Source organism: Prionailurus bengalensis, chromosome F2 (genome assembly GCF_016509475.1).
Source record: "Prionailurus bengalensis isolate Pbe53 chromosome F2, Fcat_Pben_1.1_paternal_pri, whole genome shotgun sequence".
Lineage (NCBI taxonomy): Eukaryota > Metazoa > Chordata > Mammalia > Carnivora > Felidae > Prionailurus > Prionailurus bengalensis.
The window spans coordinates 66,839,932-66,857,013 of NC_057353.1; the positions used below are offsets into that span (position 1 = coordinate 66,839,932).

The window sequence follows — 17,082 nt, forward strand, 5'->3', positions numbered from 1 at the left end:
CTTTCCTTAGCCCCAGGCAACATTTGCAAGCCTGTTGCCCAAGCAGCCATCCATAGGGGAATGAAATGCCAGTATTCCACATGGCTGGAACTCCTGGGCTTTATGAGTGATTCTCTTAGAGTCCCTGCTGTGACTCCCAGGAGGAGACAGGCTCTTTCCATGAACAGTCCTCCCTTCCTGCCTGAACTCCTCCCTCTTACTCCTTGTTTTATATTGATTCAGGGGATGGAGGGTAGATTCTGGCCTTTCCATAAGCCCTGCAGGGAGGTAGCTGGCTCCCACTGTTGGATTAGAATGTCAGGATACTCAGTGCCACTTCTCCTCTGCATTGGGTTTTATCCAAAGTTCTGGGACGTCATTGCAGCATTGTTCACAGTAGTCAAGATGTGGAAGCAAACTGAACATGCACTGGTGGATGGATACAGTAGATGTGTGTGTGTGTGTGTGTGTGTGTGTGTGTGTGTGTACATATATATAACGTGGTGTATATATACATGTGATTGAATGTTATTCAGACATGAAAAAGGAGGTCCTGTCATTGGTGACAACATGGTTGAAACTTGAGGGCATTATGCCGAATGAAATACGTCAGGCAGAGAAAGGCAAATACTGTATGGTTTCACCTAGATGTGGAATCTGAAAAAGCTGAACTCATATAAACAGAGGCTAGAATGCTGGTTGCCAGAGCCGTGGGGCAAGGGAAATGGGGAGCTATTAGTCAAAGGGTACAAATGTCCAGTTATAAGATGAATACGTATGTATGAGACGTATGTATGTATAGCATGCTGACTGTAGTTAACAATAGTATATTATATATTTGAAAATTGCTAAGAGAATCCTAAAGAGTATCTTAGAATCTTAGAGAATCTTAGAGATCCTAAATATTCTCAACACACACACATACACAGTAATTATGTGAGTTGATAGAAATGTTAAGTAGCCTTAACATTGTGGTAATCGTTTTACAGTATATGTGTATATCCAGTCATCAAGTTGTATACCTTAAACTTACACGTTATATGTCCCATCACATCTCAATAAAGCTGGAACAAAACCGAAAACAAAACTAGGGGCATTTCCAAACTTAAAAAATCTTCCAGAGATAACTTAAGAGACGTAACACTTTATTTCGTAAGTGGTTCTATGAAACAGACCATAAAGTCAATGTATGTCATTCTCTTTTCTCTTCGTGCCTGAAGCTATGACTTTGTGAGTTATATGTCTTCAGAAATGAAAGAGTAATTGGAAGTTCTTCCAAATTATATACGCAGGCAATTTTTGAGCTTAGGAATGTGGCACGTTAAAAGTATTTCAAAGACACAGATGTCCCCAGAACTAGGAAATGAGGTGATCTATGTTAGTGGAACTAGTTAAAATCAACACACAATGGGAAAAAAACAAAAGCAACATTCTGGGGCAAGGGAAACCCCACTCAATATCCTGTGATAGTAATTATCAAATTACAAATTGTTGTTCTGGGGGCAGATACTGAACATTCCTAGGTCTCAGTTGTCTCAGTGAAATGGGGAGTGCTTATAGGAAAATTGATAGAAGCTGGATCAGATCACCTCTTGAGGTCTCTGTCAGGGTTAATGTCTTTAAATCTGTGAAGTTCATGGCTTTAGCTTGCCTGAATTTAAGGTTTCTCCTCTCTGTCCTTTGTTTTGACTCAAGTTAAAATCTCAGTCATGTCAATGCATTTCCTGGTTGTGAAGCCCGACCTAGAAAGGGGGACCGTCCTAACTAGGAGAGAAGAGAGTATTGTGCTCACACATATGAGGGAATGGAAACAAAGCCGTGCTCTGTGTATAATCTACTCCCATCTACTGGAGTCAGGGCTATTAGCACAAGCCAAAAATTCTTTCGGAGTTATTTGTCGGCAAGTCTTCATCTAATAGAAAGCCCATTTGAGTGGCAAGGCTAATGAAAATTTATTCTGGAGACCTCTGGGCAATCTGGTACAGGAAACATATGTTTCTTTTTTTTTTTTAATTAAAAAAAATTTTTTTTTTCAACGTTTATTTATTTTTGGGACAGAGAGAGACAGAGCATGAACGGGGGAGGGGCAGAGAGAGAGGGAGACACAGAATCGGAAACAGGCTCCAGGCTCCGAGCCATCAGCCCAGAGCCCGACGCGGGGCTCGAACTCCCGGACCGCGAGATCGTGACCTGGCTGAAGTCGGACGCTTAACCGACTGCGCCACCCAGGCGCCCCGAAACATGTGTTTCTTAATGACTTTTCCCAAGTCACTGTATCAGGTGCTGCTCAGGGAAGACAGCTGTAGTGTCGTAAAAAGCACCCTGGGTTTAGGATGAGACAGATTTGAGTTTAAACTGTAGGTCTGTGGTTTCTTACGCATTTACCATCATACGATGGTCACACAGTACCATCGTATGATGGTAAATGTTTAAGAATCAGCTCTGTAGAAGGAGGAGGGGGAGGTCGAGGAGGAGGAGGGGAGAGGAAGCAGCAGCAGCAGCTCTGATTCGTAGCTCTTTCTGATTTCTGTGGTGTCACTAGGCCGATTTTAAGTTACTAACACGCCAATGAATGTGGAGTTGGAAAGAGACAAACACATGCAGCTCAGCTCTCATGAGCCAGCTCTAGCACACCGCACCGTGTGATCTTGGACAGATCATTTAATTTGTCCGAGCCTCCTCAGTTTCCACATTTATGAAGTGGGATGATACTAGCATATACCTTACAGGGGTGCCATGACAATTAAAAAAGAATAATGTATTTGAAAACATAGGATTCAATTTATTATTATTAGAAAAATTAAAAAAAATTTTTTAATGTTTTATCTATCTTTGAGAGTAAGAGACAGAGTGTGAGCAGGGGAGGGGCAGAGAGAGAGGGAGACACAGAATCCGAAGCAGGCTCCAGGTTCCAGGCTCCAAGCTGTCAGCACAGAGTCCGATGCAGGGCTCGAATCCATGAACTGTGAGATCATGACCTGAGCCAAAGTCCGACACTTAACCGACGAGCCACCTAAAAATTTTTTCTTCATGTTTACTTATTTTTGAGAGAGACAGACAGTGCGTGAATGGGGAAGGGACAGAGTGAGAGGGAGACACAGAATCCGAAGCAGGCTCTAGGCTCTGCACTGTCAGCATAGAGCCCGAGGTAGGGCTCGAACTCACAAACTGTGAGATCGTGACCTGAGCTGAAGTGAGATGCTTGACTGACTGAGCCACTCAGGCACCCTGGATTTAATTTATTATTGATAATACGTCTGGGCTTTCTTATTTCTTGTCACTTAGGAGTTTATAAAATTTAAAGGGTTTTCACCCAAGAAACACTTTAACCAAAGGAGGGTGTATGTGTGCTGTGGGGATGGTGTTGAAAAAGAAAAACAAAAAAGAAAACAAAAATACCAAATAACATAGTTTCATCTGAACTTCTTTATGACTTCCTAAAATCACAAAAGGACATTTGAGCTAAAAAGGACCTAGAGAGTGGCTGATCCAACATACCTTCATGTTACAGATGAAGAGACTGAGTCAGAGAGCTGGAATGGCTTCCCGCAGTTTCAGCCTGGTAGGACAGCACCCTGAGTAGAAGCCAGCAAGGTCTGCAGGGTGGCTGTCTATCCAGGGGTCAGTCTGTGAGCCCAGCCCTTGTTGGCAGGCCTTCAGTGGCTCGAGCAAAAACTTTTCCCCAAAAAGCAATGGGAGAAATGGGAAATCTAAGGTTTATACTCACACTGGTCAGGAAAATTATTTGGCTTAATCTTCAGAATAGCTGTTTAAACTGGTGGTCTCTGAAGTGAGGTGCTGGAAGGAAAAAATGAAAAGTTATGTTGATTTCTTTATTAAAGAGGAAGAAATAAAGCAGTGATCAGTGGTTTTGGATGGGAAATGATCTCCTTATGTAGTTCCAATGAAGGGACATTAGCAAAGGGACTGCTTGGAGAGGTGTGGGCAGGGTTAAGGGAGCACAAAGGTGCTGAAGCCCCCAGAGGTGAGCAACAAGAATTACTTCTCCCAGGCTTGGAGAGGAGGCCCTTGAGAGCCAGAGCCATGGGGAGGCTTTATGTGGAGGGAGGATATCGCCCTTGTGAGAGACTAGTGGGCCAGCCAGGAGGGAGGTGGTAAGAAAGACCCCAAACTCTCCCTCTCTCTGTTCTCTGTCCTCCGTCAGCAGCTCTCATTGGGCAAACCCACACACACCAATCCAACCAGGCAGTAGAATCTGGGGGATGCAGCCCTTTTGTTTAAAAAAAAATGTTTTAATGTTTATTTTTGACAGAGAGAGAGAGAGAGAGAGAGAGAGAGAGAGAGAGAGAGAGAGAGAAAATGAGCGGGGGAGGGGCAGAGAGAGAGAGAGGGAGACACAGAATCCGAAACAGGCTCCAGGCTCTGCAGAGCCTGACACGGGGCTCGAACTCACAGACCGCGAGATCATGACCTGAGTCGAAGTCAGACGCTCAACCGACTGAGCCACCCAGGTGCGCGGATGCAACCCTTTTCGTTCAGCCCCCCGGGGCACAGAGCTGGGCATGGATCTCTGGGGACACACAGAGCAACCAGCACAAAAGCTTTACAAATATTTAATATCCAGATTGATACTGGTTCTCTCTGCCCACCGATCAGACATCAGGTGTCATGTCCGTACCCAAGGTGCCTTGGCCCCAGTGCAAAGTGGAGGCCAGTCAGTGCTTTGTTTTCGGTGTATTGTGACATACTGCAACTTCTGACTGCCTGGCTAACTGGATTCGTGGATTATAGTATCTAGTTTTAAATCAAACCTCACAAAATGGACACATGCTTTAAGGTGGTTCTTGCAAAGAAACAGCAGAGTGAAGATACTGTGATTGCATACATAAAGGAACAAGAAAATGTCAGCATTAACATGGCCCTTCCTAGGAGGGCCTCTTCACTGGCTGCAGTATCAGGTGTAAACAATGATAATCGAACGAAATCTGACCAAAAATTGACTAGAACGTTCGAAGTGGTCACAACTATTTGAAATGTGGATTTATATCCATCATTACTAATGATGACTGTCCCCCTAAGAGTTCATTATGCTTGAAATGTTAATGATAACAATGCCTGCCTGTACTTAATAAGTACACATATATTGGGTTTGTTTTAAAAATGCTTACTGATGGGAGCCGCTTGAGTGGCTCAGTCAGTAACGTCGGAGCGTCCCACTTTCGCTCGAGTCATGATCTTATGGTTCGTGAGATTGAGCCCTGTGTTGGGCTCTGTGCAGACAGCATGGAGCCTGCTTAGGATCTTCTCTCCCCCTCTCTCTCTGCCTCTCCCCTGCTTGCACTCTCATGCACTCTCTTTCTCTCTCTCTCTCAAAATTAATTAATTAATTAATTAATTAAAAAAAAAACCCCTATCACCTCACACCTGTCACAGGAATGGCAAAAATCAACAACATAAGAAACAATAGGTGTTGGTGAGGGTGTGGAGAAAGGGGAACCCTTATGCACTGTTGTTGGGAATGTAGTTGGTGCAGCTACTGTTGAAAACAGTATGAAGCTTTCTCAAAATGTTAAAAATAGAACTACCCTATGATCTAGCAAGTGTACTATTAAGTATTTACCTAAAGAACAGAAAAACACTAATTCAGAGGGATATATGCACCCCAATGTTTATAGTAGCATTATCTACAATAGGCAAATTATGGAAACAGCCCAAGTGTCTCCATCAATTGATGAACAGATAAAGAAGATGTGTGTGTGTGTGTGTGTGCGTGCACGCGCTTGTGTGTGTGGTTGGAATATTACCCATCCATGAAAAAGATGAAATCTTGCCACTTGCCACGACATAGAGAGCATTTTATGCTAAGTGAAAAAAGTCAGAGAAAGACAAATACCATATGACTTCGCTCATGTGGAATTTAAGAAACAAAAACAAACAAGCAAAGGGAAAAAAAAGAAATAGGGGAGGCAAACCAAGAAACACACTCTTAATGATAGAGAACAAACTGATGGTTACCAGAGAAGGGTGGGTGGGGGTATTAAATAGGCGATGGGGATTAAGGAGTGCACTTGTGATGAGCACCGGGTGATGTATGGAAGTGTTGAATCACTATATTGTACATCTGAAATTAATATTACACTATATATTAACCAACTGGAATTTAAATTAAAGCTTGAAAAAAATAAAGTTAGCTGACAGGTCAACTGGGTGCTAGCTGATATGGAAAGGGTCACATTTCTTTCATAAAAAAAATATAATTGAAACAATTGAACGTTTAAAAAGTACAAAGAAAGGGGAGCCATCACTTTTATGTAGGGTAAGAGGGACTATTTTGCTGCCCTCTTTGGCATCTGCCAGATAGGATTTCTCAGGATGTGGTAATTGGCTGACAGCCTCTTCAGCCACTAGATTCCGATCTCTGGTTTTTCTCCCTTTCCCTCCTGCCCTCTGAAGCCTTCCTGTAAGACTTTCCTCACCCTTGTTCTCTTTCTAGGAGCTTGTATTAGTCAGGGCTCTCCAGAGAAACAGAACCAATAGGATGCATCTCTGTCTCTCTCTGTCTCTCTCTGTCTCTCTCTCTCTGTCTCTCTAGCTCTATATAGATATACATATATTTTATTCTTTTATTCTATATATTTTATTCTTTAAAATCTATCTTCTATCTATCTATCTATCTATCTATCTATCTATCATTTAGCTAGCTAGCTCGCTAGCTATCTTTACTTAAAGGAATTGGCTCACACAATTGTGGAGCGGACAAGGTTGTAATTGGCGAGGAAAGTCGACAGACTTTCAGAGAAGAGAAGAGCCTATGTTGCAGTCTTGTGCCTGAAGGCAGTCTGGAGAGAGAATTCCTTCTTTCGGGGATGGGGGACATGAGCCTTTTTCTCTTACGACCTTCACCAACTGGCTAAGGCCCACCTACATCAAGGAGGTTAATCTGTTTTATTCGAGGTCTGCTGATTTAAATGTTAATCGTACCTAGAAACTCCCTTCACAGCAACGTCTACATTGGTGTTTGACCTAACAAGTGAGTGCCATGGGTTAGTCAAGTGGACTCAGAATTGATCATCACTGAGTTCTTTGAAGCAACCTGGAGTTCACTGCGCTTTTGTTAATTTCTGAGAACAACAAGGCTCAGGCGCTGGGACCCCCGGGGAACACCAAGAGCTTCTTCAGTTCCCCTCAAAAGGGAAATCTGCCCCCCCTTCAGTGTTTTCTTCAAAAAACCGATTGGCACCACCAAACAGACTGGGGTGGTAAGTCTTGGTCTCTGGCTTTTAAGCCACAGCCCCTGGCTTCCAGATTCAGGAGGAGTATGTTCTGGGCTTTTGTCTTCTCCCACATTGTTCCTTTTCAGAAGCATGAACTCCCTTCCTCCCCTCTGAATTCCTCTGGTGCTTTGTACCTCGCTCGGGGCACCTGCAACTTTGGATCTTGCGTTGTAGTCGATGTACATTCTCTTGCCCCACCTAGGCCCCCGACCAGATCTGTAGAAGTTCTTGAAGGCAAGGGTGGGGCTCATACTTCTGAATGACTGCTCTAGTGCCGGGACACTGCTGCTTCATAAACATTGCTTATTGGAGAGACTTTGAAAGGCTGATCGTCTGTGTTGTTTCTTGGGCAGGAATGTGATTGGTGTTAACCTCAATTAAGCCTGTGTAAGACGGGCAGGAGACAACTTTACGCCTACTACACTGACAGGCAGAACTCTCCTGTTTGGCTTTGAAGGTCGTATACCTGGGCAGTCAACATAACTCTTGCTGCTGAATTAGGCTATAAAGACAGCTGTGCCTTTCATTTGCAGAAAGACCTTCACTCAGCTTGGGGTGGGGGACATGCCACAGAAGGGTCAGAACTGATAGCTTTTTTTATTTTATAGAGTTAAAAATTTTTTTTAATGTTTATTTTTGAGAGAGAGAACGCACAGAGGATGGGCAGAGAGAGGGAGACAGAGAATCAGAAGCAAGGTCCACGCTGTCAATGCAAAGCCCGACAGTGGGGGGGGGGGGTGGCTCAAACCCACAAACCATGAAATCGTGACCTGAGCCGAAGTTGGGCGCTTAACCGACTGAGCCTCCCAGGCGCCCTGTAACTGATAGCTTTGTAGGGCGGGCTGCTGGACGTGCTGGCAAATCTGTCAGATTAACTATGTTAGTTCCTGTTAGTGCTGTCACAAATCACCACAAACTGAGTGGTTTAAACAATGCAGATCCATCAGAATTTTAGAAGTGTGACACAGATCTCACTGGGCTAAGTTCAAGGTGTTGGTAGGGCTGTGTTCCTTTCTGCAAGCTCTGGGGGAGAATAATTTCCTAGCCTTTCCTTGATGATACACAGTGCTCTCATTCCTTGGCTCATGGCCCCCATTCTCCATCTTCAAAGCCAGCAATGGTGGGAGGGCCCTTTGTACATCACATCACTCTGTCCTCTAGTGCTCTTCTCTTTTTTCCACTTTTAAGGACCCTTGTGACTGGGCCCACCCAGGTGGTCCTGGAGAATCTCCATCTCAAAGCACTTACCTTAATCACACCTGCAAATTCTCCCTTGCCATGTAACATAGTCACAGGTTCTGGGGATTAGGATGTGGACATCTTTGGGGATTCATTATTCTGCCTACCTTAGTAGTCCTATGATTTCCATTTAAAATAAGTAATTAGTATAAGATATGATTTTAAATGGAAAGGTATAATGATTTCACTAGTTTTAACAATGCTAGGGTTTTTGAGATATGTTTATGCTTAATTTATTAAATGTAATAACTTATTAATTTACTTGGGAGTGTTTTACTTATTAGGGCTGATGCCTACCTGAGCAAAAATGTGAAGTGCATATATATATATATCACATGTGCTAGATTTGTAATTGTAGCTTTAAGATGTTAAAAGGAATTTTCATTAAGTGTATGAAAGGAACTTGTTTTTTTAAAATTTCTTTTTTAATGTTTATTTTTTGAGAGACAGAGAGAGACAGAACATGAGTTGGGGAGGGGCAGAGAGAGAGGGAGACACAGAATCTGAAGCAGGCTCCAGGCTCTGAGTGCTCAGCACAGACCCCGATGCAGGGCTCGAACTCATGAACCGCGAAATCATGACCTGAGCTGAAGTCAGCCACTCAGCCAACTGAGCCACCCAGGCACCCTGGGACTTGTTTTGTAAAAGGACTTTGGTCTATTCAACTTGAGTTTATCAAACAGTAATAAAAGCCCCTTTTCTTTTGTATGAAAATTTACTAGACTTGTAAAGATTTAGTTGAACTTAAAAAAAACCTTAATGAAAACTAGGTCTCTACATTTGTTATTTTTTCAACTACCATTATTTGTAACTGAGAAGCTGTAAATAGTTCTATGTCCATCAACTCACACTGATTCTTACTGGAGTGGAGGGTAAGTATGTGGCCAGTAAGACTTCCAAAAGCATTTTGTGAATGTATGTGTGTGTTAATTCATTCAGCCCCTGCACTGTGCTGGGGACTATGATATAGCCCCCACGTCAGACTACAGTGTAGCAAAGTCTAGATGCAGGGAAGGGTTATGGGAGGTGAGATTTACTCAGTTGGGGAGGCTTTAGGGAGGAGGTGGCCCTAAGGGGTAATAGATGCTTATCTGTCAGAGGCAGGGGAAGAGTATTCTAGGTGGATGGAGTAAGTAGTCTGAGCAAAGAGTGCGTGGGATATTTTGCGAATGGTGAGCTTTTGTGATCCTGGTGGAAATTAGGAAAAAAAAAATCTCTTGGGGCGCCTGGGTGGCTCAGTCTGTTGAGCCTCTGACTTGGGCTCAGGTCACAATCTCCCAGTTGGTTCATGAGTTTGAGCCCCACATCCGGCTCTCTGCTGTCAGCGTGGAGCCCGCTTTGGATCCTCTGTCTCCCTGTGTCTCTGCCCCTCCCCTACTCGCTCTCTTTCAAAAACAAATAAACATTAAAAAAAAAATCTCTGATTACTCCCATGCACCTTTTACGTCGTTTTCCGATGGAGAGTTAGTGGCAGGATCAGTGTGTGTTCCAGAGTAAATGTGTTATTAAGTCAGTCACCATGTCGGTCACCCGAGCATATCACACCTAACTAGAGAGAGATGCAGAGCAATTCCCAACCTAATTCTCAGACCCTTGTCGCTCAGGGACTGTTAACTGTTAACATTTAATGAGCATTTATTGAATGTGTGTGTGGCTCCACACATTTTACTGGTGGTAGTTCACATAACCCTCCCAACCCCAGTCATAGATTTATTTTCACCATTTTGGAGTCTAGGACATTGGGACCTAGAGGAGTCAAGGGGGCCAAGGTCACACTGCAGGTAAGTGGCAGGACCGTGATCTGAACCCTGCACAAGCCATTCCCTCTTTCTGAAGTGCTCATGACCTCACTCTTCTGGAGGAGGCTCTTTCTCACATTCTGGGCCTCAGCTTCAGTATCTCTTGTTGGAGAGACCCCCTCCCCACCCCCCACCCCCCCGCACAGCTGGTCCAAAGCAGGTCCCCTTGACATTCTGCATCTCAGCCCCTTGTTTATTCTTTTTTTTTTAAATTTTTTTTTAACGTTTATTTACTTTTGAGACAGAGAGAGACAGAGCATAAACGGGGGAGGGTCAGAGAGAGGGAGACACAGAATCTGAAACAGGCTCCAGGCTCTGAGCTGTCAGCACAGAGCCCGATGCGGGGCTCGAACTCACGGACCATGAGATCATGATCTGAGCTGAAGTCGGACGCTCAACCTACTGAGCCATCCAGGTGCCCCTTGTTTATTCTCTTTATAGCACTTACTATGAATTAAATATTTTCCCACTTGCTTTGTGTGTGTCTGTTTTTCCTGCTAGAATCTAAATTCCATGAAGGCAGGGACTGTATCTGTCTTGTTCACCATGCTATTCCCAGTGCCTCGCACAGGGTCCAGCATATTGTAGCTGTTCAATAAATGTTGATGAAAAAACTGATACTGATTTCACATCTCACTAGTCCCCAATCATTCTGTTATACCCAAGTAAGTGGAGATATCCCATTTAAGCACAGTTCTGTCTTATTGACTGAGGCTGGTACTCAGCAGGGAGGTCATTTTTCTACATATCCCTAGAAATTTTACAACAACGGTAACAAGTTTCTGGGACAAGGCATATAAGCCTTACGAGGCAAAAGATAAATGTAGTCCGTGTGCTCAGAAAGCCAACTTGAATTGGCACGCACCAAAATGCACCAGCGTGTTGTTGGAAAAACATTTATTGCAATTCAGTGTCAAAAAAATCTTTACAAAAATATGCCACCGTCTGGTACAAACAACTATAAAAAAATCAATTCATCATGCAAGAAAAGTGTGCAAATAATTTATACAGGAGGGCTTAGCTCACACAATATTAAATAAACATTTTTTTGTATGTAATTAGTCTAACCTCATACTTTTAGTTACAATGTTCAACCCCTTATAGCATTTTTTTATTGAAAGGAGTAAAGCTTCTCGACTTAGGACGTGGACTTGACTATACACCCCCTTTAGCCAGGGTTATTGGCACTTGGTAGAACAAAGATAGTGCCAAGAGTTCGCAAGCATAGACTAGTACTTGGAGCCTTCTGTTTAACAGACTTGTACATCGTTAATTAAACAAACATTGCTATACTCAAAGACAGAAAAAGTCATGTTCAGACTCCAGAAGTAATGTTGTAGCAGATGGAGTTTTAAGAAGTTCAGAGATTTGGAGCAGCTATCCATTTTTGGACAAATGGAGCAGGACCTGAGTTTTGAGAGATTTCTCAGGAGGCTTTGTTTGCTGAGTTCAGAGACACTTTGAAAAATGTCCAGCAGACAAAGTCAGAAGTATCTGTGGTCCCTCGCTCTTTGCTGCCTCTTGGAATAATCCCTCTTTGCTTAGTGAAGATGAGGTTTAGCAGAGAGTGGGAGGGTCTGCACTGGGACAGAAGCTCACTGGATCTCATGCCAGGTGCTGGAAGATGGGGAGATGAGGGTATGGATTAAATGTTCCTCTTAGTCTAAGAGAGGAAATATCTGCTTGGTTCCCAAGCTTGGTTTCAGAACCTCAGTTTCTAGAAAGCAAGCTGGCCGCTCAGCCGTTTTCTGTCTTAAGGGCCACTTTTGGAATTAAAATGCAAGTACCCAGGGAAAAGTAAATTTGTCAGAACATGCTGCTTACTTTATGGCGAGCAGGTTGTACTCACTAGAATGCTGTCCTCACAATAGAGTCAGAGGTTTGTAAAAATGTTAAGTGGCTCCAGGGAGAAATGTGAATTTCTCCATAGAGAACCAGGGGCTTAAAATATTTGGAAAAGATAATGGCCACATGCCTAACACCGGACTCTCATGCTTGCCTTCCACGGCGAAGGTGTTGAGAAGATTCAGGTCAGGTATCACGTGTCTCCAGACATAGCAAAAGATGCTGGGTAGGGGGCACAAAGTAAAGACCTCAGAAAGTCCCAGGTTTATACTCAGGTCTACCACTGAGTACCAGATGGGCTCAGACTTGTCCCCTGAATATTGTGCACCCACTACCTCATGCTGAAAGGCAGAAGGAATGCCAGACTCCACCATCTTTCATTTCCCTTCTAGCATTAAAGTCTGGGATAGGAGTTTCCTTCCTTTGGAAAACCACAGAGGGTTTACTCTTCTTAAAAATAAAAAAAAAAATTAAAAAAAATTAAAAAAAAGAGAAGAAAGCCTCTAGAGAAAACGTGGAGTTTAAAGGAGTTACGATCTTGTTTACTGAAGACATCAAGAGCCCAAGATATATCAAAGAGCCACGGCTTTGCGTTTGTCTAGAGGTTCAGGGTGTTTCTGAGGTCTGTTTAAACACTAATAGGATTTTAGGCCAGCATCCAGTCAGAACGATGGTTCACAGACTCAGAGAGTTGGAAACAGATAAAAACAAAAAACAAAAAAAAACACCCAGATGTCCACATAGAATATGTTTGATATAGTTTAGTTAAAAAAAATTCACACATAAAATTACAGTTTAAAAAAATTCACACAAAATAGAGTGCATAGCAAAACATTATTGCCCTAAAGCCTGGCAGAAAAATATAAACTCAGGTGCCTATTTTATGATAAACATTGTATTGAGTGCTACAAATGATACATTGTTGAACATGTCTTGAAATGATTGACCTTGTGAATCACTCCACTTGCTTAGACAAATGATACTCTAAGCCCCCTCCCTTCTCCCACATAGAAAACAACAGAAAAACAGAGCCTCTGTTAATCATAGGCTCCTTATGAGCAAAGTTTTTGAATCCACGGAGAATCATGGTGGTAACACAGTACACAACTTACCAAGTCATGTCCCCAAGGAAGGCCCACTGTTGCTGAGTGTTCTGCAATGTCAACCCAGCGCATCTCAAGTATCTCCTCCCAGCCACTTCAATATAAAATTGATCATTACTGAACAAATGTCATCTCATACCCGATGCCCTGGGGATGTTTTTCACTTTGTATTTTATGCCACTTACCCTCCCACGCCACTGGTCTGTCTCCTCAGAGTAATAGCATTAATAATGCAACCTGGCTTAAGATGTCATTGGATCTTCTTCCGGATCTTGCTATGAAGTGAGCACTCACATATTCTTTCCCCAAACGTTGTGCCTTACTCTTAAGAGACTCTAGGCTCACTGCTCATACACCTTTATGTTGGACCAGCTCATCATACAGAACATCCCTGTGGACTTCCTCACACTGCCCTGGACACACTCCTTCTTTCTCTGGAAGTCCGCATTACTTCATAGTCGACATCAATTTCAAATTCTACATCACAGGGTTGGGGTCGGGGGTAGTAGGTAGGTACAGCAAAGAGAGGAGAGCTTTCTATTTCTTCCAGCAATTTCCATCGTCCTGTCCCTCTGGCTTTTAGACCAGTAGTTTGGAAGACAGGGATTCTTTGTGTGTTTTGTTTTGTTTTGTTTTGTTTTGTTTGTTTTGTTTTGAGGTTAGGTTGTCCCGAGAGGGTTTGCCAATAGAAATTCTCTAGATGATTGGTACCCAGGGAACAAGTATTTTCTTTTTCACTCACTTTACTTACATGGGAGGCTCTGACCATGCTTAACAGCTGCCATGTGGTGCCAACACAGATGCCCTGAACCCACTATGTTCTTCTCCAATACCTTCACACAAACCACAGCATCAAAGATAGGCCATTTCTATTCCTTCCCCCGTCCCTCTCCACCTGCCATTTCCTTTCTTATTCTCCTCTCCCAATGAAAGAGAACCAAGAGCATTGGTTTCTTCTCTTTTCTTCCTTAAAATTTTTCCTTGACTCTGTTTCACACCACCTCCAAAATGCCAACAGAGATGGGGAGAGCCCAGAGGCACCATCAAGGTAAACATCTCAGAAAACCATAACCCCACCGCTTGGCAGTAGGAGTCATCCTGCACAGATGTGCCTTGCTGCCTGGCAGATGATGTGCAATCGTGGGCATTGCACAAAGTCCAGATGAGACTGGTTTGGCAGTTTTGTGCTGACAGTCGAAAGCAGGCAACATTTCCGGGACTGTAAACCTGAGGGTACCCAGGAGTTTCCACCTCCCTGATCAGCACGAAGGGGCAGAGGTCATGAGTTGATGGGCAGATGTGGAAGGCCATGGATGCCTAAACCTAAAAATGTCAGAGCTAAAGGTTCCAGCATCTAGAGCAACAATTAACCCAGCTCTGCCCCACATCTTTAAGGAAGCCGAGACATTTGAGGGCACGTCTCTGAATTATAGAAGTGCCAGCTTTTTATTCACCACTTAGGCCCTGCATCCTCAATGTGACTCTGACTCAGGGGGGAAGGGGAAGCAAAAATCCCATCAGGTAATACAGGGGTTCCTAAAGCTCAACCTTACCCAACAAAATCTTATTCTTTAATATTTGTCACAGTGGGGAGAATTTAAATTCAATTTAATTTTTTCTTCTGTCAGGGGTGATGAGGAAAAGAAATGTGGAGACACCCTGGGGTGTAGACACAGGCATTGCAAAGTGAGGGGACTAATGGTTGACTTCTCTTTGGGATGCTGAGTCGTGGACTGTGCACTGACGGATGGGCATGAAGGGACTTCGCATCACCGGCCGGTCCCTTGCCTCGTTTCTGTACGTGCTTAACCATCTCTCCCCTCATCTGGTCACCCCAAGGTTCAACCCCTAAGGATACCCTGTTCTTCAATGTGAATGTGAGCAAGTTTCCTATCTCTGCTTCACCTATGTGCCAAGGCCATGCAGAGTGGCAACTTTATTTGCGTGAGAGAGAAAAAAAAAAAAGCATGAAGCAAATACAACTGCCAAGATATGTACATTGTTGTAGAAAAGCAAAGTTCTATAAAAAGTAAAAAAAACCAAACATCCCCTACCCCATCCCAGGAATATTTGACAATGAACTCATTAAGTCCTGAGATTCCCTTTCCTCTACACAGCTACCTGCTGATATTTGCCTCGCAAGATCCCCAGGGGTATGTAGCAAGTGTAGGATGAACTCACAGTACTTCTGTTCCCTGTGATTGGAACTCCAGGCTTTCTCTTGTCATCCTTGCAAGAAGTGCTAGCTTAGGTTGACTGAATTTTGATGTTGGGCAAAAAGAAAACAAAGCCCCTCAACTCATCCCCTGTCATGAGGAACAGCAGCTGGAAACACGTTTAACTGATATGTAAAACCTGTTTTACAAGCTTTTATCAGCACTCCGGCTCCGACCAGTCCACAGATATGCTTATCCGTGAAGATATTCCAGGAAGCCCAGACAAACCAAGAAGTTAAACAGGAATAGAAAGTCTTCACAGCTATTGGGTGACTAATTCTATCTTTTCTGCGGTAGGACTTCCTCTGGGACTGTTTTTAATTGGCCTTATGTTGCCCTGAATGAGCTACAGCACGAAAGGGAAAGAGGCATACGCGCTGTGGGGCTGTTCTAGAAAAGAGGCAACTCTGAAGTGCTTATTCGCCTAAAAAGGAAGTCTCAAGCATGATGAGGATTGCCTCCAGTATCCCTTTCCTATTGAAACCACTTTCAGGTGATGAAAAACCAAGAAAAACAGACACTGCCTACTGGACAATGCGCTTTGTCAGAGAGGGCATTGCATACTTTCCGAGGTAGACTATTGTGTGATATATTTGCAAGATAAGGCCTTGTGCCCACACGGGTTAAGATGGGTGGTGCTTCCTTTGCCTTTTTAAAACAAACCCCCCAAAATCGAAACCAAAGCGCGGGGACTTCTCATATATAATGAAGTTTTCTTCTTCTCTTCCTTTCTTTAAGCAAATTTTCACATTGTAAACAGAGAGTGTTCTATCTTGTATTCGAGTTCTGCCCTTTTCTTCCACATCCCTAGGGAACTACAAAGGCGTTTCAGTGAACGTCAAGGAAATTCCATTTTCTCCGATGAAACTGAATTCCTGCCCTTATAGTCTTGCCGGCAAATAGTTAGGGAAAAAATTTATTTACAGCATTTCTGATTTTCCATACCGATTCTAATGAGAAGTCCATAGTCTTAAATTCCCAGCCAGCAACTGCATCTCTCCCCTTCCAACATCCTCTCAGTGACTTATCTCAGAAGTTTTGAGCCAGCATTTCAAATGTACACTATTTACAAATGAAGTGTCCAAACTCTGTATTCCCAAGAATCCAATCAGCCGGGGGAACCCGTCTGAAGTGTCGTCATGTGCTGGGATTCAGAACTTGAACAAGTTGATAAAGTCCTGGGGTGAAAGGGAAACGGAGCAGCTCTCTGGGTTATTGGCTGTGCACGGGTGGTCAGTGCCCTGGAAAGGAACATCATGGGTAGGTTTAGGTTCTCAGAAGCATCCTGCTGGCTTGTTAGCACCGTGAGTCATTTCCCAACCTCACAGCAACATTCCTCTGTCAAGAATGCCGTGAGTTATGCAAAACTAGAGAGCTGTGTGTGTGTGTATGCCTATGCCCAAAGAGATGGGAGAATTTGCAGGTGGGTGGGATGCATAAAAAATATATATATACACACATAAAATATACATACATAAATATAAAAAAAATATATGTAAGGGGGTGGAGGAAATGAATGTCTTTGAAAGTTTTTTTCCCCAGGCACTGACTCAGTTTCCCTACACCTTCAGCTGGGGGCTGCAGAGGGGAAGAGCAGGAAAGGAGTAGGAACGGCTTTGGCAGTGCTGCTGGCTCCTAGGGGCTGGGCTGGGGGTCTGTGGCAACC

At 43.5% G+C, this 17,082-nt stretch overlaps 1 protein-coding gene across 1 annotated transcript in view; it reads right to left on the reverse strand.

Annotated features, from left to right (window-relative positions):
* Positions 1 to 11,132: 11,132 nt before the first annotated feature.
* Positions 11,133 to 17,082, reverse strand: part of FBXO32 (F-box protein 32) — a 36,207-nt gene continuing 30,257 nt past the window's right edge. Inside the window, exon 9 of the mRNA XM_043601701.1 lies at positions 11,133 to 16,657. Within this exon, the coding sequence (XP_043457636.1) occupies positions 16,568 to 16,657 (90 nt within the window). The 3' untranslated portion in view covers positions 11,133 to 16,567. The remainder of the gene's footprint in view (positions 16,658 to 17,082) is intronic.